Genomic DNA, 25,322 nt, shown 5'->3' with positions numbered 1-25,322 from the left:
GAAATGTTTTTATGCACCATTTACATTTTCCCGTAACTTTTTTTATTTAATAATACTGGGTGTTTCTAAAACGCGAATTCAATTTTGTTAGCATATTCTACGTAATCCTATTGAAATTTTAAATTGAAAAGTACCGCATATAAATACATAAATGTAGCGCAAACAAATTGTTACGAAACAGCCATAAATTACAAAGGATTACAGACTTATTCGCGAGAAGAGAAAAGAATCGAAAATCGCGAGAAGAAGAGATAATATAGAAACATCTGTTATCGAGATAATGCAAGAAATATCGTCCGTATTTCAAACATTAGTATCACCTGACAAAACGTAGTTACTAAAGACGCGCGTTTCGTCTTACTTAGTCGATTGTTACGCTAAAGCTTTCAAGTTCGCGATCCTCTTTCCAAATCACCCCATATACCCTCCTACACTGACCCAGCGAATGACGGGGCAGAGGTCATTTACCTCGTAAATTACGAGATACCGAAATTGCGCCCCGTGATTTACGTCATGTGCGTAAGGCAGCCAGAGAGAGAGAGAGAGAAGGAGAAAGAGAGAGGAAGTTTAACTATCGGAAACAGAAGCGTGAATGATCGTTGGTGAAATATACGCGGAGCACACAGAATTCGGGGTTTACAAAGCCGGTGGAGCTTGTGCGATTCGACATTCTCGTCCCTGGATACGAATCCACGCATCTCTGCGTTTCAACGAATCGTTCAAACGATTTTTAATCGAGAGAAATTAATTCATGCGGAAACCGCGCACGCATATTTACGCTGATAACATATATCGTCGAAATATACCTCTCTTCGTGAAAGCGAAACTCTCGAAGCAATGAATATATTTGGACCGATTAAAACAAAATATTTTTTTAATCGGGATGTCTAAACTTTAATCCGGATATCAAATGTTGTAAAAAAAATTTTCTGATTTTTCAGATATTTTTGTTAAAAAAAATCCAGATAATACTTTAAAGATTTTTAGGTGCAATTTTCTACAATAAATTTTTTTGTTTATGTGTTTTCTCTGACGTTTCTCATTCGTACAAAGGAAAAACATAGAGCCATTTAACTTGCAAGTGCTAAATTTATTTATTTTCTAATAAATAATAAATTTGTTTAATTAAATGTTTAATTTAATTTAATTTAAAAAAATTACATAACACTTTCACAAGATAAGTATTTCTTACTTGCATAAAATTTTCACCTTTCACCACTAAAAATTACAATAAAGAATAATACAATATCACAAAAGGAACATAATATTTTGTTAAGATACTGAATTTGTAAAGAAAAGACAATATACCTATAATTTACTTGGCTTGCCGACCGTTTACAATATAAAAGAAAAATTGTCAAAGAGAGATTTTTTTTAAAGAAATCTCGGAATCCCTAAAAATTCCAGCTTTCCTAAGGAATAGATACCCTATTTTATTTTATTGTATTTTTAAAACGACAGTTCCTTACACTTATATCTTTCGTATCATATCATATCTCTCGTGTATGTGTGACTACGTGTATGTGTTGTATGTCTGTATTTTTGCAAATCCTGATAATCGATAACAGGTATATCATTACTATCCGTCAGCTTACGCTCACATAATATGCGTTTCATTGTGTCTAGATAACCGGAGGCTCATCAGCTCTCCCCGTTATGTTCCTTTCACAGGTAAGATCTAGACAGGCGGGTATCGTTAACCCGAATAACCGCTATTTCTCCGGCGCAGCATGACGTTCGATCCGTCGACGACCGGGTACAAGAGACGCGCAAACGTCCGCAACAAGTTACTCGACAACCCCTGATCCTTGACGCGCGGGGAGGTTTCCCCGGCGCGTCGGGGGTGAATCCATGTATCGGGTGCAGGATCGTATCCTCGTATCGCCGGTTCACAGAGAGGCGACGTGGTCGCTTCCATCCAGTGCGACCATCCACGTCGACGCGACACCTTGATTCATGGGCAGGTTTCACCGCGTTCAAACACCGGAAACAAGGACACTGTTGGATTTTCGCGTATATACGCGTTAACGATTCAAAATGGCGAGAGATTGCCCGGATTTAATCTCGTCCGGATATTACCTTAGAATATTCGCGACGATTATTCAAACGACCAAAAATAACGTTTCGCTCGTCGTCGTCAAAGATCCGCCGAGATAATTATGCGATATGCGTAATGCAAATATTCTTCAATAGTGACTAATGTATGCGTTTTAAAAAAAGTATTTGAATATTTGTTTAAAAATTCGCTTAAAACAATTTACGATTCGCGATACAATTTTATTGTTATATTTTCAATTTATTTACCATAATTTTTAATAGATATGATATTTTGATGTGTATTTTATGACAGACACATATTTACTTTCTCCTCAAATGCATTTTATATTTCATATATAGTGCACACAATAGAAAAGTTATAATTAATATAAATACAATACTTTTCTATCTGGAATTTGATCGCAAAAATTATCAGTCGCTAAAACGAGCTTTATCAAACATTGTTATAGATAATAATTCTTCGATAATAATTTTAATGTATACGTTAGAAAAAAATTCAAAATATTCAAACATTTGTGTAAAAATTTGCTTTCGACGGTTCGCGATAAAATTCTATTTTCCAATTATTTGCCAATTTTTAAAAGCTATAAATATTCTGACATATATTTTATGACACACATATTTCTTTTTTTTCCAAACGCTTTTTATATTTTATATATATTTTATATTTTATATATAGCTACGAAAAAAATCATAATTAATCTAAATATAATTCTTTTTCTGTCCTGAATTTGATCTCAAAGATAATCGATCACCAAAAACGAGTTTCACGCAGTACACATACACTTTGATAATATATAATTACTCCAGCGACAGGATAACACATGTCACATTGTTACAATTCAATTTTCAGATAAATTCTTCAAGTTCCGACAATGGCAAATTATTCGAGAGACATAAATGGATTTCGCTTCAACATCACATTTTATACATTTCCCGATTTCGCGATTAAATTATACAGCCAATAATACATTCTCGTGATTTATTCTCGTTATTTACCATCGTACTCGTATATCAACAATTTGACATTATCGAATGAAAGAGAGTTCTACTTTAAGGCGGATATTGCATAGAATTGAATTACCCGTTCATGTAAATTTGAACGAGTAACGAGACTTTTTAAACGATTATGCACACATGGTTGTAAACATGTACCGTATAGTTTTATCAAAGGCTTACAAGACCGTAACGTAATAAGACGCTGCTGAGGAGAATAAGAAATAATTTCCACGACCGTGACAAGCTTACTCGGGATGCGATACGCGTAAAGTAGTTAATTATTCTTATCGCGAAACGCGAATGAAAGAGGGGCGACCGACGAAAATACAAACTTTGCGACACGTTGCAAGTCATTAGGAACAATCGCCGCGTCGTACAAATCATTAAGAAAATCCCTTTCAGAGTTCCCTTTAGACGGTCCGTAATATTCGAAACAAGTTTATTTACAGTAGAAACTTGTGGGAAAAGAATCAGAATTCATACTGAAATGCGTGACACGTAAAGATAAATAGATTTCTATCTTGAATAATGCGGCCAATTATCGTCTAAAAAAAACGCGAGGGAAACATTAATGCATTCTTTCTTTCAATTGCATGCATCTTGCATTTTCCGGAAATTAATGTAATGTCGATGTATAATCATATATGTGACTCAACACCATCGAGCGAAAAAAAAACGTGGCTCGTTTCGCATAAAACTGCGGATATTCCGATAAGCAGCAACTAGATTAGCCGTAATGACATGAGATATTTGTATAATAGTGCTTCTTTTTTAATAGCGGATGTAGCGAGGGCGATGAAGAAGTAAACGATAATTTCCGGTAAAGCTTACGGAAAACGACTCGGCGATATTCCGTTTGAATTATTTCGCTTCTCTCCTCTTTTCTTCGCCTTCGGTTTTTGCGCTATTGTTTTTGCTCGATAGCTCGTATAACATTTATGATATTGACTTACCCTGGCGGTGCCTTGATATTTATTTAGCGCGTCGTTTCAGGCTTCACCGCATCTTTCATACTGTGTTAGCTACGAGAAGCTTGGTTAATTTCGCGGTGCTCTGAGAATAATTTGTGGCACTTTTCCGCGAAAGATACAAGTGTACTTTGTTCCGTGAGAGAGATAAAGAGATACGTATGCGTATCTACAACTGAATCATCTCTCAAGAAAGGATCTCTTTGTTTCTAACAATAGTGTCTAATAAGATGAATTAATGAACACGTGTGATTAATAAGCATGGTTGCGAAATTTTGCGATCTAGCCTTAACTCGAATTTTTCTAGCATCAATCTTGTATAAAAATTCGTAATAATTTATTTAAATTGAAAATAAAATATATATCCGTTTATTTATATACATATGTTGTTTTAGTTTTGTTTTAGATTTGATAAATTAAAATAATAGAAATGTATTTTTGTATCATGTATCTAAAAGAATAAAAATGTAAAATTTTTTTCTCGGACACCACATGTATCTTCAGTCAAATAATTGAGTATATATTATTTCCACTTAAGGATTAATTCTGTGATAAACAATAAATATTGCAAATTATTGTCCGCTGAAATAAAATTTAAATCCTAGCTTTTGAAACCAATTAATCACTAACTAAACTAGTTATCGGCGATACATCAATAGGGAATTAACAAACAGAGCGTACGCAAATATTTGATTTGTAATGCAATCGATTAGCACGGCACTGCACTAATGGTACGTTGAAATATGTATGTTCTGCTCTACACAATACCTATATCTGCAATATACGTAACAAATTAATTACAAAATGTTAATATAATTATAAAAATACTAATATAATTATAATGGAAATAGCTTTATTTCCTCACTGGGAATTAGTCATATCGTGAGATACTCAAAATTTCTTTATTATATTAATTCAATTTCGTTTATACAGAGTATGCTAGAAAATTCCGTCCATTTATTTTATTTTAATATTATAAAAATTTAATATTACAAAATTTTAAATGAATTTACAACCTATTTTTTGAGGGAGAAAATGTCAGAATATTTATACTATATACACACACACACACACACACACACACACACACACACATACGCAATCGCATAACATTAACAATTTAAATTAAATGTAATCCTAATTAAATATTGAAAACAAACTTTGAGAAAGTCCATTTAGATAAATAATAAAGTTTTGATTATATTTAATAAGTTAGCTAAATATCAAGTTTGCAATTACATTTTCGATCATTCATTTATTTTAAAGTATATTTTATCAGGTTGCCAGCACAAAACGTGCTAAAGTAAAATCTATTCTGATTCATAAGAAATTTTATGAATTAAATAAACAACGCTATTAAAACTCAGATGATTTTAGTTTCTATGATTTTTTACTAGTAACTGTAATTTTTCCGGTGAGTTTGTCTCTCGTGTAATAAAAATCAATATCGCAAACGCCAATGCGAATATATTGTCACAAAATAGATAAACTTCCATGAGACTAGCCATGAGCAAATATTATTCTATGTAAAATTTAAAATCAACTTTCAATAAAATAATTATGACAAAAAAAATTTTTATAAAATAAAATTCAGAGATACGAAAATAAACAATGCAATGAGAGAAATTGTCTCTCAGTGTTTAACCTGAAGCAAATTTAAATGGAACGTTAATATCACACTTAGATTTTGAAGATATCGGGATGTTTAAAAATAATATATAATAATAATGTTTAAAAAGAAATAATATATGTTTATTTGTATTCTTGTTTTCATGAAAAAAATATTTTGTTCCGAAATTTATTAATTTATATATGTTAAGAAATATATATATATATATATATATATATATATATATATATTTATATATATATATATTTTTATGAATTGTTAAGAAATATATATTTTTTAATCAATTTTATAAATAATATTATTTAAACAATTTTATATAAATTAATATTTAATTAATATAAATTAATATTTCAATAATCAATTCACACATGTGAATATTATATTAAATATAGAAGTATTTTTGCTCGCTCTTTCTTTCATGTACTGTATTTTGAAATTATAGATGCAAGATGGTATTACAGTTACCGTTATTAATAACTCGTGTTTTACGTGTTACATTCCCAAAATATACCTCATAATTTAAAATCTATTCGCGTTCTTCCAGCGTTATATCGAAAGAGAAACATTCGAGATTTAAAATACAAATATGCTATCGTACACATAAAATATATACACATTAATCCATTGGCAAAATTATTGAAATTGTTATTAATCGCAAATGTGTATTGCTTTTACTCAACGCTACATTTTCAGAAAATTGTGCGTTGCGCGAATCGACCTTCGCGCAAGGACACTACGTCATCTGACGCTCGCTCTCAATTTCGAGTCTTTTCTCGTTTGAAAAGGGTGACTTCGTCGCGTGACGTTTCGCAACGATTTTCGCGAGACTCGTTACGTCTAGCGCCGATTTGTCTTTTTACGAAACAAACGACACTCGAATCTTACGCCAAAAACTTCTCCAGAAATGTATGTCGCCGATTTAATAGACGGCGATTCCGCGTTTCTATTCACGGCATGGTCATCGACGCATCAGGTGTCAGTCACCTCGAGTCGTGAAAACGTCGAGTTTCGCGTGCGCGACGCATGTCATACGTACACTGTATACATCATCTTCGTCGCAAGAATAATGTCAATGCGACGCGAAAAAAGAACAACAATCACGCGTCGCGATAAATCCCGCGAACGTGTATAAATATGACAATCCTATTCTAGGAATAAGCGCGAAACTTGTCACAAAAATTTTTATCGTCAACCATTTCTCAAGATACTCGCTAAAAATCTCTCTTTGATTCGGAGCAGAAACAACAATCTCTACTCACCCGGTGTTGCGTTGATCGTGGCAATTTCGTAGCACTTGTGACCCGTGGTCGATGACGTCTTGGTTCGTCCCGCGCAACCTTTCACCGTTTCGCAATCAGTCAAGAAGCTGCGAGGATGCTTCAAATTTCTTCATCCTCTGTAGCGTCAATTTATTCCTCGAATCACTCGCGACGTGCCACGACAAGTCACTGTAAAACGCACGAGCGTACGCGGACACGCACGGACGCGAGCGTTACGGAAACCCTCCGAACGCTCCCATCGGTCAGCTGCTACTGACTGACTAGACGTCACCGCGACGTCGTCACGCCGCCGCGAGAACGGGCGAGTCGCGCGCCACCTCGTGGCACCGCGCGGCAGCTTTTGCGGTTGCGTCTCCCACTGACAGATGACGTTGTCTCGTACGCGCGCTTGCGATATTCTCGATTTTAAAAGCGACTCCGAAAAGAGATATTTCGATTAAATGATGATTACCTTGATCGTACATGCAAAATATGAGAAGCGCCCGATACTTTCTTCGCCATTCCCGATGCTATACTTTATCTAGCGATATTTATTAGTTATACTTATTAAAATTACTTAAAATCGTAATCGAACACGATGAGCTAAAAGTGATTCTTGTTACCGTAATGTTGTCTCGTAAATAACGATGACTATCATAGCACATAATCACATCGATCGAGTTCCTTCGATCTGCGATGCTCCATCGCGTAATCACGTGAATAATTATCACAAGCGTTTCGATGTTATAAATAACCGCGCACAACGCCAAAAACACTGGATGTCTCGACTTTGGACGCAGATACATTGTGGTCCAGTTCCGAGATTCCTTGCATTTTAGGCGAATCAAACATGGCAGTCGTGACGTAATCAGCTATTTTATATTAAACGTGTATGCATACATAGAATGTAAATATATATTAACGTACGAGTGAGAGTGATAAGTTTGAACAAACTCTCGCGAGCAGCACTACTGAGAAAATATTTTCAACAAAATGTCATGAAAAGGTAAAAAGACGTGAGAGTGGCGAGAAGCATTTGCTTTTCTTTTTTTTTTTTTGCGCGCGAAATCCACACAATTTTAAAAATAATCCATTGCTCAACGTAATCATTAAAACATTAACATTTCTCCATATTTAAAATATGTTACGCAGTTTATAATATTTCCAAGAGAAACGAATTCATTATTAAATGAATATTAAATGAAGATTGAATGAATATATTTGCTGATAATTAGGGGTAAGAATTATTTAGTGGCATTCGCGTTCTCTCTTCTTATATTGTCGTATTTAATAAAAACTAACGCTCGAATAATTCACATTAAGACGAACGGATTTAATATTATATATATTCGCGTGATATAAACTCGGAATCGAAAGTCGAGGTCATCTCTGCCTTTATTTGTGTGACGTGTGTATTAAGAACGCTTGAAAGAAAAAATGTAAACAGTTCTTCGTCGAAACAGTTTCTATCGATATATTATTCTCATAGCGAAGCAAAGTCAAGTCAGTCGTAGAATTTGGTGGTTGAGAGCAAGTACATGTACGATCGGAACGATAAAAATCCTCATCATATTAGCAAGCATCATAAAGAGATATTAAGATGAGTGAAACGGCAAAAATAAAATGCGGAATTTTGACCGGTATGTACGTGACAGGTGTATTTTCCATGTAAAATATATTATATGCATGTAGAAAAAAATATGTGCTTATATGCTATAAAACCCATTTTAAAAGATACGTTACGTATAAAATATTTTCATTACTTGTACGCTGCGAAGTTTAAATATAATCATGTGTCTTATCAAATATCTTTGATTGTTATTATAATTTTATATAGCATAACTATTATTTACTTTTCTAATGTATTAAAATTACTTTTTTCTACAATTAATGCAAGTATTTGAATCAAATTATAATTTAAGAAATACATCTAATTTATAGACTGTGTTTATCATATATTTTCTAAATTAATAACATTTAATTATTATAATTATTTATTGTATAACAAAAACACATACACACGCATACAAATATATATATATGTATATAAAGTATTAATAATTTTATTATAATTACGTAGTATATAACGGAAAAAATGCACAGGAAGATTTAACAGCATATAGTACAGAGATGAGCGGTTTGATAGATTATATTAAAAATACAATAAAGCTAAAATGTGACGGAGAAATAATTGATACATTGCTACTATTTAATAACATGATGGTAACTAGATATTTTAAATAATTTTAATTTTCTTTTTATGTTTTATTGTTAATGTTTTATGTTATGTTGTTATGTTATGTTGTTATGTTCAATATATTATATTTTACTTTACTTATATGACATAGGCACAAATAAATTCTTGGTGCAATGAACTTGTTGATACTATTTTTATTATTGGTCATCCATATTATTCTAATAAATATAAGAATTTGATGGGAAATCTATATAATAAAAATATAAATAGTGCTATAGAAAAAGTTGGAAAAAGTTTGAATAAACATATTAATAATGAAAGATACGCATATATATTAGAAGAAATAAAGGCGAAATTAGAACCCAAGTTTCATCGGTAAAGTTTTACATTTATATACTTTATATCTTTTTATTTTTCAAATTATATAACAATTTAAATGCATTTCCTCAGAAGTATATGTGGACTTCTAAAAAAAACGCTAATCATCAATTTATTTGGCTTCAATAAAGAAGAAGCAGTAATATGCATTGATGTAATTGTAACAATAATGGAGATTAAATATGTAAAACGATTAATAAAAGAGGAAGAAGAGAATAACGAGAAAATAAATCAAGCTACTCCATCTTCTTCAAAAGAAACTACTATAAAAGAAACTACTATATCTTCTTCAAATAATACAAATCAGGTAAGATTTTTTTTGCTTTAGAAACAATAATAATTTTCTATATGCAATTAAATATTTTTACAGGCAGAGAAAGATGAGATCAAATCCCATAAAAAATCATATACAGACAAGGTAAGACTTACATATCAAAATAAAATAATAAGAGAGTGAAAGATTGTATGTGAGAAAAGTGATTAAACATGCAATTATATCTCTTCATAGGAAACTGACTTGTCGGATGACATGTGTAAATTTGTTGTTTCTCTTTTCTCTCCTATAACGGAGGTAAAGTATCTTTCATATCAAAAACAATAAAGTAATGACAGAAGGAAAGAGAGAGAAAAAGATTTTATGAAACCATATATGCAATTTAATCTTTTTTTAGGAAAAAAAGGACATGAATAAGGAAAAATCTCCTCTTGCTCCTGGCAAAATGATGGAAATGGTAAGGTATTTTCTATATTAGATATAATGAAATAACGAAAAATTTTAGAATTGATACACACACACACACACACACACACACACACACACACACACACACACTTGTGTTTACATACAATTTGATCATTTTATAGATGGAAGATGAGATTAAAGTAAAACGTTATAGCAATCTTATTTTGATAAATTTACAGAAAAGTTATTTTCTAGAAATAACAGAAATAACAGGAAACAAGAAATTTTATGAAATTTTAATTATTTTAAATTTTTTTAGATAAAATTGGATCAAATCGCCAAACATTACGAAACATTTCCTAGAGCTTTATCTGCAGAACATGTAGAATATTTTTTTATTAGAAACTTTAAACAAGAGAAAAAAAGAAATTTTAAATAAGATTTTGCAATCTTATAATTATAATAATTAAATTGCATGTATACAATCTTAATATTATAATTCTCTTTATTATAGATCCCTTTACAGTTGGATGTTGCGAGTGAAGTCACTACTGGCGCGAAATCATCTTCGCCTGAGACATTTAAAACTGAGGTAGGCAATTTTTATCTCCTATATTAGAAATGATAAGAAAATTTTTATAAGATTATGTACAATTAAAATTTTTTACCATTTTTGTTTACAATTAATGATCGTAATTGCTTTGTCAAGACACCATCATCGCCTGATGTATCAATGATGGAGGAGGTAAATCATTTTCTATATTAAACATACATATATATATATATATATATATATATATATATATCTTTATTATATATATATATATGTATATATATATATATATATATATATATATATAATAAAGAGATTTTATGAAATTATAAATGAAATTTTAAATCTCTTCACAGATGAGCATCTCAAGTCCAGACGAGGAATCTTCTTTGCTTGAAGTCGAGGGGGAGGTGAGCTATTTGTTACATTAAAGAAGATAAAAGAAATATTATGCGAGATTGCATATACAATTAAATTTCTTCACAGAAACAGGAAGACATAATTTGTCAACAATATCCCATGATTGCTGTAAAAGATGCATTGTTGAAAATACAACGAAAAGTAAAATACGGTAGACACGAACCATTAAGTGATTCTATAAGGACAGATGATGCTTATGGCAGAATATTGGCCGACCACGTATATTCCGATTACGATGTGCCAGCATTTAGATGTGCCACTAAACATGGATACGCAGTATTGGCAAGTGATGGTGAAGGCAGAAGAGTAGTACTGAGCGAAACTACAGTAAGTTGTGATGTTAGAAGCTATACAAAATATACAACAATAGACCAGAGTTAAACAAAAATTTTTTGCAGTCCGATCCAATATCTCTCATTCCTGGGACATGCATGTATGTGAAGAGCGGAGCGCGTGTACCTAACGGTGATAATTTAATTACAAACTAATTTAATTACAATTAACGAGTCTCTCTGCAAATTAATGCTTCTCTCTATTTGCAGTACAGAATTAATTATTATTTCTGTATTTGATTCCAGGAGCAACAGCGGTTGTGCCAATTAAGGATGTAAAACGAATAATAGTATATGATCACGAGAATGATTTAATTATGATAAAGATTAAACCAGAATTCGGGCAGAATATTAAGTATGAAAAAAATTCAATATTTTTTTATATATATTTTTCTATATATTTTTCTATATATATATAGTCTTTTTCGAAATACTATCTTTTTAAATTTCTTATATAATTTTTGAATATTATCTCTTGAAATGTTGTTTTCCTTTTTATGTGAACGCTTTTTATATATTTTAAAGAGATATCGGTAACGATATACAGAAAGGGAAAGTAATTATATACCCATTCACACGTATCGGTCCAGCGGAATTAGGACTTTTGGCGGCTACGGGTCGTAGAGAAGTTCGAGTCGTTAAACCTGTATCCATAGGTATATTGTCAATTGGAGATTTATTAGAGGAACCTGGAGAGCCTTTAAGACCGGGATATGTTTATGATAGCAACAGAATAAGCCTAATCGCGCTATTAAAAGATCAAGGTTTTAATTCGATAGTGGATTTCGGAATTGTGACGGATGAGTGAGTGCATCGATATTTATTACGTATTTCTTGCCATTCTCATTATATTTGATTTAATGTACAAATGATTAATATTTTTATTATTTTATGATTAATGTAACAAAAAAAATGAAAAATTAATAATTGACATTTCGCAGTATACTACCTATAAAGATGAAAATCAAAGACGCTTTAAAGCAAGTGGTCGTACTCGTGACAATAGGCTGCTCGAACGATAATGATTTATTGAAGCCCATTTTAAAGAATGACTTTGACGCCACTATACATTTTGGTACTTTTATTTCTGAACACTGCAGTAACAAAAAATATAAAAAGACGTGGCTCTTTGGGATATATAGAATTATACATAAAAAGTGTCTCAAAAATTTCAAAAATAATAAAATTAGAGTATAAAAGTTTAAAATAAATAAATATAAATAAATAAATAAACTATTAAAATATTTATCAGTTCCATACAAGTAGCAATTTTTAAGATATAAAAATTTAAACTCAAATATAAATGACAATTTAGCATTAAATTACTCTTTATGATTTAAAAATTATTTCTTGGAATAAAAAATATCAAATTTAATGTTTCAAACTTTCATGCAATTTTATTATCCTCGAATTTCGTCAGACCCTGTATACATATATTTTTTCAGGAAATGTATTTCTGAAACCGGGAAAGTCGACAACGTTCGCAACATGCAAGTTTGAGGACAAACTGAAGTATCTTGTATGTCTTCCTAAAAATCCAGTGTCTACTTCCGTTTCCGCGCATCTATTCCTTTTACCTATCTTGAAGAAGTTGCACCGCATCGGGACCCCTTGCCAAATTCCAGCTCGCGTAAGATTCAAAATTTGAAATGAAAAGAGATATGTGCGCATATAATTATAATGTTATTATAAATCATATTGCAGATACATGATCGGTATGTCTTGCATTCGCGTCCTAGAGCGGTATGGGCGACTTTAAAATGGAATGAGGAGGATAATTTCGCGACGGCTTTTAGCAGAAAAAATCTCGACAGTGATAAGTCATTGAGCAGTCAAGCCGCTAATGCGCTCTTACTGTTGCCGCCACAAACAGAGGATCAGAAGGTGATGTGTGAGTCATTTGTATCTGCGTATCCAATCAAATAGTTAACAGACGCTTCTAATGGATTATCATCAATAGCATTTTATGACGAAACAATGGCGTACATTTAGGTATATTCGATTACGTATATACTATATGTATATATGTTTATAATTAAAGTGTTCGGTAATAACCATCGAAAATAGCTAAATAGTACAAAACTTTTCTATTCAATTTAACACGGTCCACCTGTACACGAGAGGTGATACGATTATTATTGGACACATCTTGTATATATTAATATTGAAGAAAACAATTATTTTATAATTTGAATAATGCAACTTTTAAATAATGTTGTGTACGAGAAAAAGCTTGTCAATATATCTCGTTTTAATTGGAGAAAAAAATGGATATGTTACGTTGCTTTATGTAAAATTTAATTTAAAATCATTTTCTCTTTAGCGAAGACAGATAACTGAAAGATTACAAGCTTCTCAAACTTCACGACTTATTGCTTGGTAATTCAACTTCCAAGTAAAATTCTATTATATATATTCGAAATTATGTACACACACAGACACATACACACACATAAATATATATATATATATATATATACACATATATATATGTATTGTACTATATAATATTACATAATATGTGTACCATACTCTACATATATATATATTATATAAATTAAATATTATATATACCATCATATATATATATATATATATATATATAAAATACATTTATTATTACATATATATATACGGAGTGTCTGATAATAATCATCGAAAATGGTAAACAGGATTTTTCTATTCAATTTATTAACACGCTCTACCTATACACAAGAGTTATTACCGGACTTATCAATATTGAATAAAATAATTTTTGAACAATGTATAAGAAAGAAAGCTTACAGATATATTTCGTAATTGGTGAAAAGAATTTGATTCATTACGTTGCTTTATGTGAAACTTTTGAAATCATTTTCTCTTTAGCAAGGACGAGTCACTGAAAGATTTTAAACTCCACGACTTATTGTTTCACAACTTATTGCTTCACGACTTATTGTAAACTTGGTAATTCAACTTTCAACTAAAATTCTATTAAAGACTTCTGTCAAGACATTTCAAATTGAGGAATATATAATAAGTCGTTTGGTTCTCTAAAATTTCATTTGTACGAAAAACGTGCTTTAATTAATTTGCAAGATTTATACTTCAAAAATTATTAATGCTTTTAAATATTAATATTATTAACATTTTAAACATTAACATTGATAACTGATGGTTTTTTAATGAAATTTCAGAAAAAAATGTTTATATATATTTATATACTTTCTTTCAATTTTGAGTATAAGTGTCATAATGTAATTTTAATTTCCCATTATATGTATTGTGTAACATGATGATAACTTTTGTTTATCATTTTATCATTGAAATTATTTCTGTCATCAATAAAATATGACATTTTTATATATTTGTGTCTAAAATACATTAATAATTATATTTTACCATATCATATATGTGTTAGTAATGATGTTTATAACACATTAAAAAATGTTTCAAATCTTTGCAATGTTATAATTCAACATATAAAATGTCACCTAAAATTTCTAAAATGAAATATAAGAAATTATAATAATATTGTTTCAACAGAACAAGAAAGAAAAAAAGAAAGATAAAATCAGATTAATATCACAAAAGTCGAATCGCTCTTTTAATTTATTCTAATATTCGAGTCATGTGTTTGCATTAATATTTTTTCTTATTTTATAAAACTCCGTTTTATTTAGATTCTTTGCATTTTGCTTCCTTTCTGCCGTTCCTAATAGCAAATATAAATAAAAATTTGTTTCAAAGTGGGGAATGTAGAAAAAAAGACTGCAAAACAGAGCGAAACAAACAGATGTCAAATGAATTCCAAAGTTAAAAGACGGAGGTGGTAATCAAAACGTTGACATTAGGATCGTGACGTCAGGTCATCCATCATATATGCGCATAGCCATCCAATAATTTCGGCGCGACTTAGAACACCAATCACGAGTACATAATCGAATCGAATCTACCCAGAAGGAGCCGAAGGAGATCGCATGCCAAATCTTCCCCCAATCTCTCTTACTCAACAGCTGATGATCTGTCAACGGAATATTGCATGTTTATGTGCGACTGGAATTCGATATCAGTGACAAATGAGAAGCCTCGTAACTGATATAATGTAACTTGTTACACATGTAATATATGTTTGACATCGGCCTTGTAATCTGTTACAGCATACGATACAAGTTACATGCCATCATGTAAATATGCAGCTTGGCAATGTAAGACGAAGTGAGATTAAGTGACATGTCTTCATTTTATTCCGAGTCTTTCGGGAAACAAAGTTAACGCAAATATATCTCCAATTGTAGTAAGAAACATGTGCGAGCATCATCGATGAGGCATCATTTTTTTCACTATTTATTGAATTATAATTTACTTAATTTAGGTTATAGTTTAGAAGGTTTTTAATATAAACAGAAAAATTCTGCAAGTCGTCTATAAAAGTTGCATGAATTTAACGTGAATATCGTGTAAAAAATGGAGGGAAAAATGACACGTGGTCAAATATGACCATCTATTTAAATAGATTTTCCATCTTTGAGTATGTTAAACATATTTGAATTTGAATATATTTATAAGAAAAATGTCGTGTACGTCTTTTGATGAAATTAAAAAAGGTCATTTGATAAAAGTGGCAGATATTTTAAATGGATGTATGTAGGATATGTTGTTGAATATGTGATATTTCAGCGATAAGACTTCTACAAAATTCTGAATAAGTGCAAAGGAATGGAGGTGTGGAGTCTCAGAGCTCAAATCGATAGAACATTATACAAGAAACATCATCATGCGAGATTTTTCAATATGCTTGGCTTACACATTTATTAATCCTCCATAGAAGATTTAATTTTAGCCAATAATATTTTCTGTCGCTAATCTTCTATCCTGCTGTGGAGTAATCCTCAGTACGTTTCACTTTATAGTAAAATAAAATGGAAAACTTCCTAGAAGAAAAAACACAACATAAAAAATAAAAGTATTTTAACTAATATAGTATTTCAACTACATTTAATTTTGAAATAATTTTATTTTATTGCATTTATTTAATAATGAGCTTAACATATTACATCTATCTATTTTTCCAAAAGTATAATATAAATTTAAAAATGTATATATTTTTATTATTAGTATTAATTTTATATATTATTCAGAAATATTATATTATTTTGTAAGAGATGGAATAAAAATATTTGATAATGCAGTAGTTATCCCCCATAGGAACTTTCTAAAGAGGCTAAATAAACATTGAATTCGAGAAATGACCTGTAGGTAGATTAAATGATGAGCCTAATATCGGTTTGATACGTACTTGACTTGGATTTCAGATAGGAAGATTAAAAACTGGTAAAAGAGAGTTATATTTTATGCACACAGTATATTTCTTTTTTATTAATTCATATAACATACAATCCAATAAATAAATAAACATATTTTTTTATTTTGTGCTCTAATTTATGTTAAATTTATATATTCATGTTCATTCATTAGTTAAAGTTATTATAACATTACAACTTTTAATTATAATGATATATTAATTAGATTACACATATTATTAGGGACACCGCCAAGATTGGAGAAAGATAGCATTGACTTTATCAAGTGTATCTGCCAAAATATCAAAATATCTGCCGAATGATTCTCCGATGTCGTTTTTGTTTATGAATAATTATGTGTGATTACCGCCTGAAAAACAAGTACCAACATATCTGAACATATGCACTGTAACTTACACGTTACGAAGGAGATACCGAGTCCACAATATTGCCCGAGCATAGAGAGTAAGATTCCAAATGCCTAGGTATCAAATGTGGTTGAAGCCAGAAGGTTTGGACTCGCCGTTAATTTATCCAAGTGGATTATCGTGCACCCTGCCAGAAGAAAAACAAGTGGAATTCGTTAAGTGTATAAATATTAATTTCCAGGATTGAAAGACGTTCGTCTATTTAATCCTCTTAATTTTGAGTTTATATATCTTAAATGTTGAGTAATTTAAAGACTATGCAAAATTCATTTCGATTATTCGTGCGCAAATTTCATATTGACGATTTGTCTCAGATTTTGGAAAAGATCCAAACTGGATATTTAGCGTTTATTTGTTAAGTACAATATTTTAAATTAATTTTTATATTATGTTAAATAATTATTATTATATATCTATGTGTGCAATCATGTTTAAGCTTTGCATTTGCATCTGCATTAGCGAAATCTGATTATGATGTTGAGTATGATAATATAGATCTTAGAGAAATGACCTCCCAGTTGGACCCTACAAAGATTTCGAGCCTATTTTCTGCTGCACAAATAAGTCGTTGCTGGTGTTAATACCTAAGGTGATTGGCACATCAATTAGAAAAATTTCCTAGAAAGTAAAGAAAAAGTTTGATATAGATTATCGTATTTTTCAAGTTAGTTGTTGTGAATCCTTAAAAAAAGAAAGAGAAGTAATTTATAATCTTTTATATCTATAAATGATTTTCGTGTTTTATTATTTTCCAATTATTGCCGATTGAGAAGATCTGATACACAGAGATGCTTTTAAATATGTTTTAAACAAAATCGCGTTTATATGTATATTTAGGTATTTAAGAAACTACTGCTTCAGATAAGCCAAACTGAGAGTATATTGGCGTTCTCATTGACAATTTAACAACAGAGGATATCAATGAACTGTATAGAACGTTCATTAGTAGATCGGAGTTTCGATTGAATCTGAGATTGAAAAAGAGAAAGAGAGATAAATAAAAATAGAAAGAATGAGAGATCTTGAAACGGATCGAAATTTATGATGTGTCTAGCACTTGAAAGATATTGTTCGACATATTTCGAAAAACGCACATCTTGCCTGAATTTAATTATATACTAATGGATCGATGCAAGCAACTTGTGCATCGAGAATCACTCTGCATCTGAATACCGCCAAATTATAATTTTGGAAAAAGGCGAGACGCGTCAAATGTCAAAGTAAAACACCTATAGAAATTGACAATTCGATTAGATAATCATTAAAAGCGCGATTATGTATTTTTTTAAATTATCCACAAAATTATAGCTCGGATAAAACGCCAGAATGTTAAACATTTTTATCTGTTTAAATATTATTTTTCAAGAGGGAGAAAATCGTGAAATCTCTTAATCAATGGAAAAGACTGTAATATTTCTTATAAATCCATTCCCGGTATTATTTGAATAACAATGTCTAAACAAAGTCAAAATTATAGCATACGCTGAATAAATATCTAGAACGACTTGTAATTTACTGCTTTATAGGGAAGCAGAAATATTGGAAGAAAGAGAGAGGGAGAGGGAAAAAGAGAGTACCGGATTACATCACATTTTCTTTTTTCCAACGACGACTCTACGTAATTGTACGCCGCGTTTCCCCGTCGACGCGTAAGTTTAATGAAAGTTCGATGTGGCTTAGTGACGTACCTTTAAATCGATACCCCATAATCGATGTCGTTGCTTAACTGACGTGCTAACGAGAACGAATCGATCCCGATGGGGATGGTGAATCTCAATTAGTTTCTAGGAAAGCTATCGATTCATCTCGAATCGTTCGAATTATCCTTGATATTATGCAACGCGCACTGTTGTTCAATGAAATTGAAATTGCGGAAGAAGATATTAAATCCCGAAATATATCGATTTAAAAAAGGAAAAATAGATTTGTAAGAATATAATATATTATTTTTTTTAATAAAAAAGAAATTTGAAAGATGCTTCTATAAAATATATCGATAAATAGGTAGTTATAAATGATTTAAAAGACTTAATTAACAAAAATACGCTAAATGTTTCGCCCTCAAGATATTTAATTATTTTTTTTACTATAATAATATGCAATGTAACATTTTATTTTGTTTATATTAAACTCTTGATGCAAATGACAAAGGTACGAATTCGAAATTCTCCAGAAATATCGCATCAAGGTATTATTACAGCTTCACAATACATTTCCATGGTGGAGTTCCAATTCTGTTGAACAATAAGTTGCAACATGCAACAATGGAGAGAAAGGTAAGGGGAAGGAGCGAGAGTAACAGGAGCGATCTTCGTTTTGTAATCGCGCGGCAAATTCGGCCAAAAGTTACGATGCCCATCAAATATTTGACTTTAACCTTCCGCGTGTATAATCATAAACATTCCATTTCCATCAAGCCATCCATCGCCGCCCAAGTCGCGAGCAATTTAAACTTTAATCGCGAAAACTGCGGAACAATAGCGGACAGGCCACGTGCGGAACAGACGCAAACAAAAGATACTCATTATCCATAGACGTAGTATAGGAAACGCGTAGCATCCCTTTCATCCAAAATTACGTAATCAACGGTAACAATAATGGCTCGAAAACACAACACCCTAGATGATCAGAAAAGCGGAGAAACGAAAAGCGTGGGAAGAAATCGGGCCGAAATTTTCTGGCAACTGTATATATTCGCGATTATAATATTCGTTCGCGGAAAATTTGATTCTATAATTCATAATTCAACATCAATTGTGATGACGCAATTGATATTCATTGCGTAGCGATATAGAATTAGGTGACATTTAACGATACGCTGATAGATATTATTGTAGTTGTAATAATAATAACAATAATAATAATAATGACATCGTCCAATACTGCGGATTGGAAAATCACCGAGTAAACCCGAGAGACAAACTGGAAAATAATAAACAATTGTTATTATTTTGATAGTAATAACGCAATGTAACGAACGAATTTATAGTTTCCATGCTCGTGCATTTCCAGAATCGTTATTCTTTGCAATGTTTATCTGAAATTCCATCGAGAATTTTTATCTCGCAACATCAAGTATGTTATTTTCTGACGTGCTCTTTTCAATATTTTACGCGTCGAGTACTCGATTTTCGTTAAAAAAAAATTTTATATCGCATGACATACACACACACAAAATGTTAAGGGATTTCTTGGTTCATTTCATTCTTGATTAAGTACAGCTTCGTTTTGTTTCTAACGTTCATTATCACATAGATGAAACTCTCGTTAAATGAACCCGATTACCATAATCGATCGAGATTTCGCTTTGTAATCCCCCATCGCTATCGAAAGTCGATCGGAGTGGCTGGAGTTCAGCTGGAAGAAACTTTAAAGCCACACGTTGGGAACAGAGCGGTCAAGCTTACTTAGCGCGATGGTGGCCGTTATTTTTCGCTTTTTATCTCGCAACAAAATTCCCTTACGGTTGTTACGGTCGCCTTTGAAAAGCGTCGACCAGGCGCTGAGAAGCGGTATTACTTTAATGTTGCGCCGGTGGAAAAAATGAAAACTGACGGCTTTTTGCACCGAGCGACTCTTTGCCCTTGTAGCATATTTCGCATACGGTAATATTAATAAGGATATTTAATACCGCGAAAATTAAAGAAGCCCAAAAGAGAAGGTTTTTGAATTTTTAATAAAATTTATTTTTAATAAAAAATTTTTTGTGAGTTTATCAAAGGATTTTGCGCGAAATTAGTATAATTAGTATAATTTTTGTTGTATATGAATTATATTTTTGCTGATAATATATATGATATTTGTATCATGTCACATACATACATACATTTATATAAAAATACAATTTGTTTTCATATTTATTATAAAAATAAACGTTATTTATTAATTTACTTTATATTTATATTTAAATTTTATTTTTTATTATTTTGTATATTTAATTTATATTTTACATTTTTGTTTCATATTATTTTATATAGTTCTTCTATATTTATCTTTTTACTTTACCAAAGAGAGTGCAAAGATTACAAATTTGTAAACGTAACGAGCGACAATGTCTCGCTGGCGACATTCGAATTACGCGTTGAAATTGTGTATTCTCTGCCTCGGCAATCTTTTAATGGCAGTAACTATAGGTCGGAAAACGAGGAAGCATACCTACTGGAATAGGGAAATGCAAATGCAACATCGGTGCGTACATCACGTCGCGCCTGAGCTTCATCTTAATTGAGGACCGCTCAAACTCGCGACCTAAATCGCGAATCGAATCGAAAGTTAAACAAATGTCGAATCTAATTCCGTCACGCGTTAAAGCGTGAGACCAGGTATTTATCGTATGTACCGGTGTTTCAAAATTTGGGATCAAAATCTGTTGCTTCTCTGCAACCAAGTGTGAAGATTGTTAAAATAATAATTATTATCGTCCAGAGTATCTATAGATCTTTTTTTATAATTTGTCGGGTACTCTATAGGATTTTTGAAACCTATGTCGTCCGGAAAAAAAGAGATCGAATATTTATTTTCCCAACTTCTATTCTCGATTTTCGTCATTTTCCAAACTTGCGGCGATTCCGGTTGTCTCTTCCGAAAATAGATTCCTCGCAAACTCCCTCCACACTTTTGCGGAAGCACAACCGCAAGTTTTCTACTTCGGGGGATTCTGTTACGTCGCTCTGGATGTTATCGATCGCCGCAAAATAATGTCCTTTCGGGGGACGATTCTTCGATTCTACGAGAAGGAAAGAGCTTGCCTTTCGGCGACAAAAGGTCAGCAATCTGTAGAGTTACTGTACAGTTAAGTTGCGGAAGCACTTGGGTGTTTTTCCAAGGGAAGAAGTCGAAACTGTCGCGCAGGATGCATTGTCCTAATGCAAAATGTCGTAGGATTTTGCTACTTTGCCTTCAATTCTCTTTCCAAAGATCAATCGCTCCAGAGAACATTTGACATTCACAATAGAGCGATGACAATAAACATTGTCGCCTCGAAAATTATCTCGCGGATGAAATAACTTTTCGAAAAGTTCTAAGAATAATGTAATAATAATAATATCGCGTTTTACTTCCATCCTAATTTCTAATCTACATTTCGTCTTTTTACGAGTCAAGAATATATATATATATATATATATATATATATATATATATATATATATATATGGGTACTGTTTGATTTTATCTCGCTTGTTATCGATTTTCCGCGATAAATCTCACACGAGTCGATAAACAAGTTTTAATTACACCGTCTACGAGGGCAATCACGAAATTTCGCGATTCAACCCGCCTTCTGTTCATAAAGCATTTTGTAAAACCCCTTCAATTTCCGTCCCGGCGCGTTTTGGTCGGAAGAGGCCGGGTCAACGTGAGATTTAATCGTTCGATTTATCGTCTCGCAGCGAGAAATAATTCGAATTTACCAGATCGAATCGTCAAGAGAGATCATCGATGATTCGCGATGCGAATTTAACCGGACGAATATCGCGAAAATCAAATTCCACTTTTCCTTTTTATCGCTCCATGTCACTTTAATTGCATTGATTTCACTTGAGGGTGGTTGGTTTATTATCGGCGATGGAACAAATTTTCGCGGAAAGTTAACCAGTTCAACCAACTTTGTCCATGTCCATGCGAGTGTCGTCGTGAGAGTGAAACAGTGATAAAGCGAGGGGGCGAGGAATAAAATTGGATTAGGCGAGTCAAACCGTCCTGCCCACTTAATAGCCACTTAATTGCGCGCAAAGTATTAACAGTGCACTACTAACCTTTGATCTTTTAGCCAGGTGCAAGACAGAGTTCTTTGTGATTTTGACGGAAAAGTGTCGAAAAAAAAGAAAGAAAGAAAAGAAAAATTCGGAATAATCGGATCGATTAAAATATTGATTACGCTAAAGCCCTCGTTTTATTACACGATCCATAATTCGCGATAGGATTCACAACTAAATTCCATTTATGATTTCATGCACCGAGCATATTTTGATTTATTATGATATACGCATCCTATATATATGTTTGTGTGCAAATGTTTTTCTATCACACATGGCGCGTAGATTTATAAATAAAATTCACTCTATCGTGAATTATATAGCCGGTTTAAAATGGATTTAATAATTTTTAGGATGACCGATGTATGTGAAAATAATTTTGAATATTTTTTATATTTATCATGAGCGCTGCAATGACTTGATGTGATTGTTTTTCGGATTTTTACCGTCATAATCGATAAATCGTACCGATAAACTCGTCGACAATAATGCTCGTAATCGTTAATCCTCGTGGACCTTTTGCGTTTTCGCGTGTACGATCTCTGACGATTTTTTTTTCAGTCTACGTCATAATTTGAGGCCATCATTCTCCACCGAAGAATTATTATCGGCTGAAATATCTCGTATCGACAACACCCTAATGAAATTTATCCACGCGATACGACCACAAACAATCGATTTTCCTTACATCTAAACGGAAGGATCGCGCTTCGTAGAATTTCATCTCAGTATAGAACTATTTCAGACGATCCATTATCCTCGACAGAATTCGCGATGGATTTCTACTTACAAGGTGTCCAGAAATAATCGGATACTGAGTCTGCGTTAATGATATTATCGCGACATCAATGTTAAATTATATTAAAAGAGAGGTTAATTTTAAAAAGAATATAAAAATTATAGAAAATTTTATTAGAGGAATCGTGATTCGCAGAAGAAATAACCCCTAAATACCTCTCTCAATTTCCATCAGTCGAGCAAACTAAACACGTTATACATAGAGAGGGAGATGTGTGACCATCGTTTCAGATAAAAAACTGTCCTATTCAGCCAATTTATCAGTCACGTTCTAAAAATAGATTTTTTTTATAACCGATCTGTTGTTAGCACGACGATCGTTCTGGATTTATATTGAATGCCGCGAGCAATAACCCATTTTTAAATGGCTTTTTAAATAAATCATCTATATATAGCATTTTATCGTCCGTTTTCTCGTCCTATTCGGAGCAAGCATAGTTTCTTGACAAATATTAAAATATCACAACAATGATATTTTTAAATTAAATTAAATTAAATTAATTCCAACTTTATAATTAATTACATAACAGGTCGTATATCTCGAATAATAGATAATTGTATAAAATATTATTTTAGAAAATATATATTTGTATGCATATGTGTGCATACAAATGAAATTATATATATTAAGATCAAATTAATTATTCTCATAGCACATTGTTACATTTCTGAAAACTGAGCGCGAATGATGCCTCGTTAATTATTTTTGGCTGCGAGGATCAATTCGATAAAACTTTAATTTGCTTTGATTTTCAGTGATTTATAGTTTGAAATTTATCGATATCTCGTTATTCTTTCACCAATTATAGTTAATATTTTGATAAAAATAACACGATATGTCCATTAACAGGCGATTCCACGACACACTATATATTCGAGCTTTATGTTAAAAAATTCTCTTCAATGGATTAAGAATGAACGTTAAGTAATAAGAGTAAGAAACGAAGGAGGCAAGAAAGTTCTTCAATTTCGAGTCAATTACGGGACTTTACGGGACTCTTGCTAAAGATCAGGATAAGAAAACCAAAGGCCAGCTAATGCAATTTTCTCTACAGAATATAATATTGGCGGGAAAATCAATAGTTGAGAAATATTTATAGAAACATGATCCCTTATAGCTTTTCGACGCTTCAGGATATTAAAAATGTGCGAGGATTGCGACGACGAGAGGAGAGGAAATGGCCAACGGGCTCTCGATACTTGGATCGAGAATGCTTCTCGAAGCCAGAGCAGCTGAGAAAGGGGGAGTTAGATTTAATCTCTCTGTATCGACCTCGAGTTCTCGCACAACCTATAGCACAAACTATAACTTTGAAACTACAGTAACTTTTCCATGTTTGCGAAACGCGCAGTTTAACGAATCAACATTTACAAAACATCAAATATATTATCACACATATTTTGAGTCATGATACTGCAGTCATCCGATATTTATTAACGTCAATGATATTCATACCACAATTTTATCGGATAATTTTTTTTCAACAATTACGAATAATATAAAAAGAAGGAAAAGGAAAATGCACCTTGAGAAAAAAATTGTAAACTTGACTAAATATTTTCAACAAATTATTATTTTTTT

General features: G+C 31.8%; 2 protein-coding genes and 1 long non-coding RNA gene across 4 annotated transcripts in view; 2 read left to right on the top strand and 1 right to left on the bottom strand.

The window, feature by feature from the left end:
- LOC105248709 (protein-tyrosine sulfotransferase) overlaps nucleotides 1-25,322 on the bottom strand; it is a 322,406-nt gene that overhangs the window by 230,832 nt on the left and 66,252 nt on the right. The window contains exon 1 of one of the 2 annotated variants that reach the window (XM_025415101.1): nucleotides 6,915-7,173. The exons of the other annotated variant lie outside the window; for it this stretch is intronic. The gene's annotated coding sequence lies outside the window, so the exon portion shown is untranslated. Of the gene's footprint in view, nucleotides 1-6,914; nucleotides 7,174-25,322 lie in introns of those variants that run through there. 2 annotated transcript variants of the gene reach the window in all.
- On the top strand, nucleotides 7,821-9,138 carry LOC112639884. Its single transcript, XR_003123717.1, has 3 exons — nucleotides 7,821-7,920; nucleotides 8,404-8,554; nucleotides 8,995-9,138. It is a non-coding gene; the product is annotated as an uncharacterized LOC112639884 (long non-coding RNA).
- LOC105258393 (gephyrin) lies at nucleotides 9,324-13,642 on the top strand. Its single transcript, XM_025415092.1, has 15 exons — nucleotides 9,324-9,486; nucleotides 9,562-9,796; nucleotides 9,860-9,907; nucleotides 9,998-10,060; nucleotides 10,161-10,220; nucleotides 10,686-10,763; nucleotides 10,881-10,916; nucleotides 11,081-11,134; nucleotides 11,211-11,471; nucleotides 11,543-11,609; nucleotides 11,723-11,831; nucleotides 12,002-12,280; nucleotides 12,418-12,551; nucleotides 12,922-13,106; nucleotides 13,181-13,642. The coding sequence occupies exons 1-15, from the start codon at nucleotides 9,350-9,352 to the stop codon at nucleotides 13,400-13,402; spliced, it is 1,968 nt and encodes a 655-aa protein (XP_025270877.1). The 5' UTR covers nucleotides 9,324-9,349; the 3' UTR covers nucleotides 13,403-13,642.

Source organism: Camponotus floridanus, unplaced genomic scaffold (genome assembly GCF_003227725.1).
Source record: "Camponotus floridanus strain SB8 unplaced genomic scaffold, Cflo_v7.5 scaffold97, whole genome shotgun sequence".
Lineage (NCBI taxonomy): Eukaryota > Metazoa > Arthropoda > Insecta > Hymenoptera > Formicidae > Camponotus > Camponotus floridanus.
Note: the sequence above shows the minus strand (reverse complement) of the source record. Positions and strands in the feature narration are given on the sequence as shown.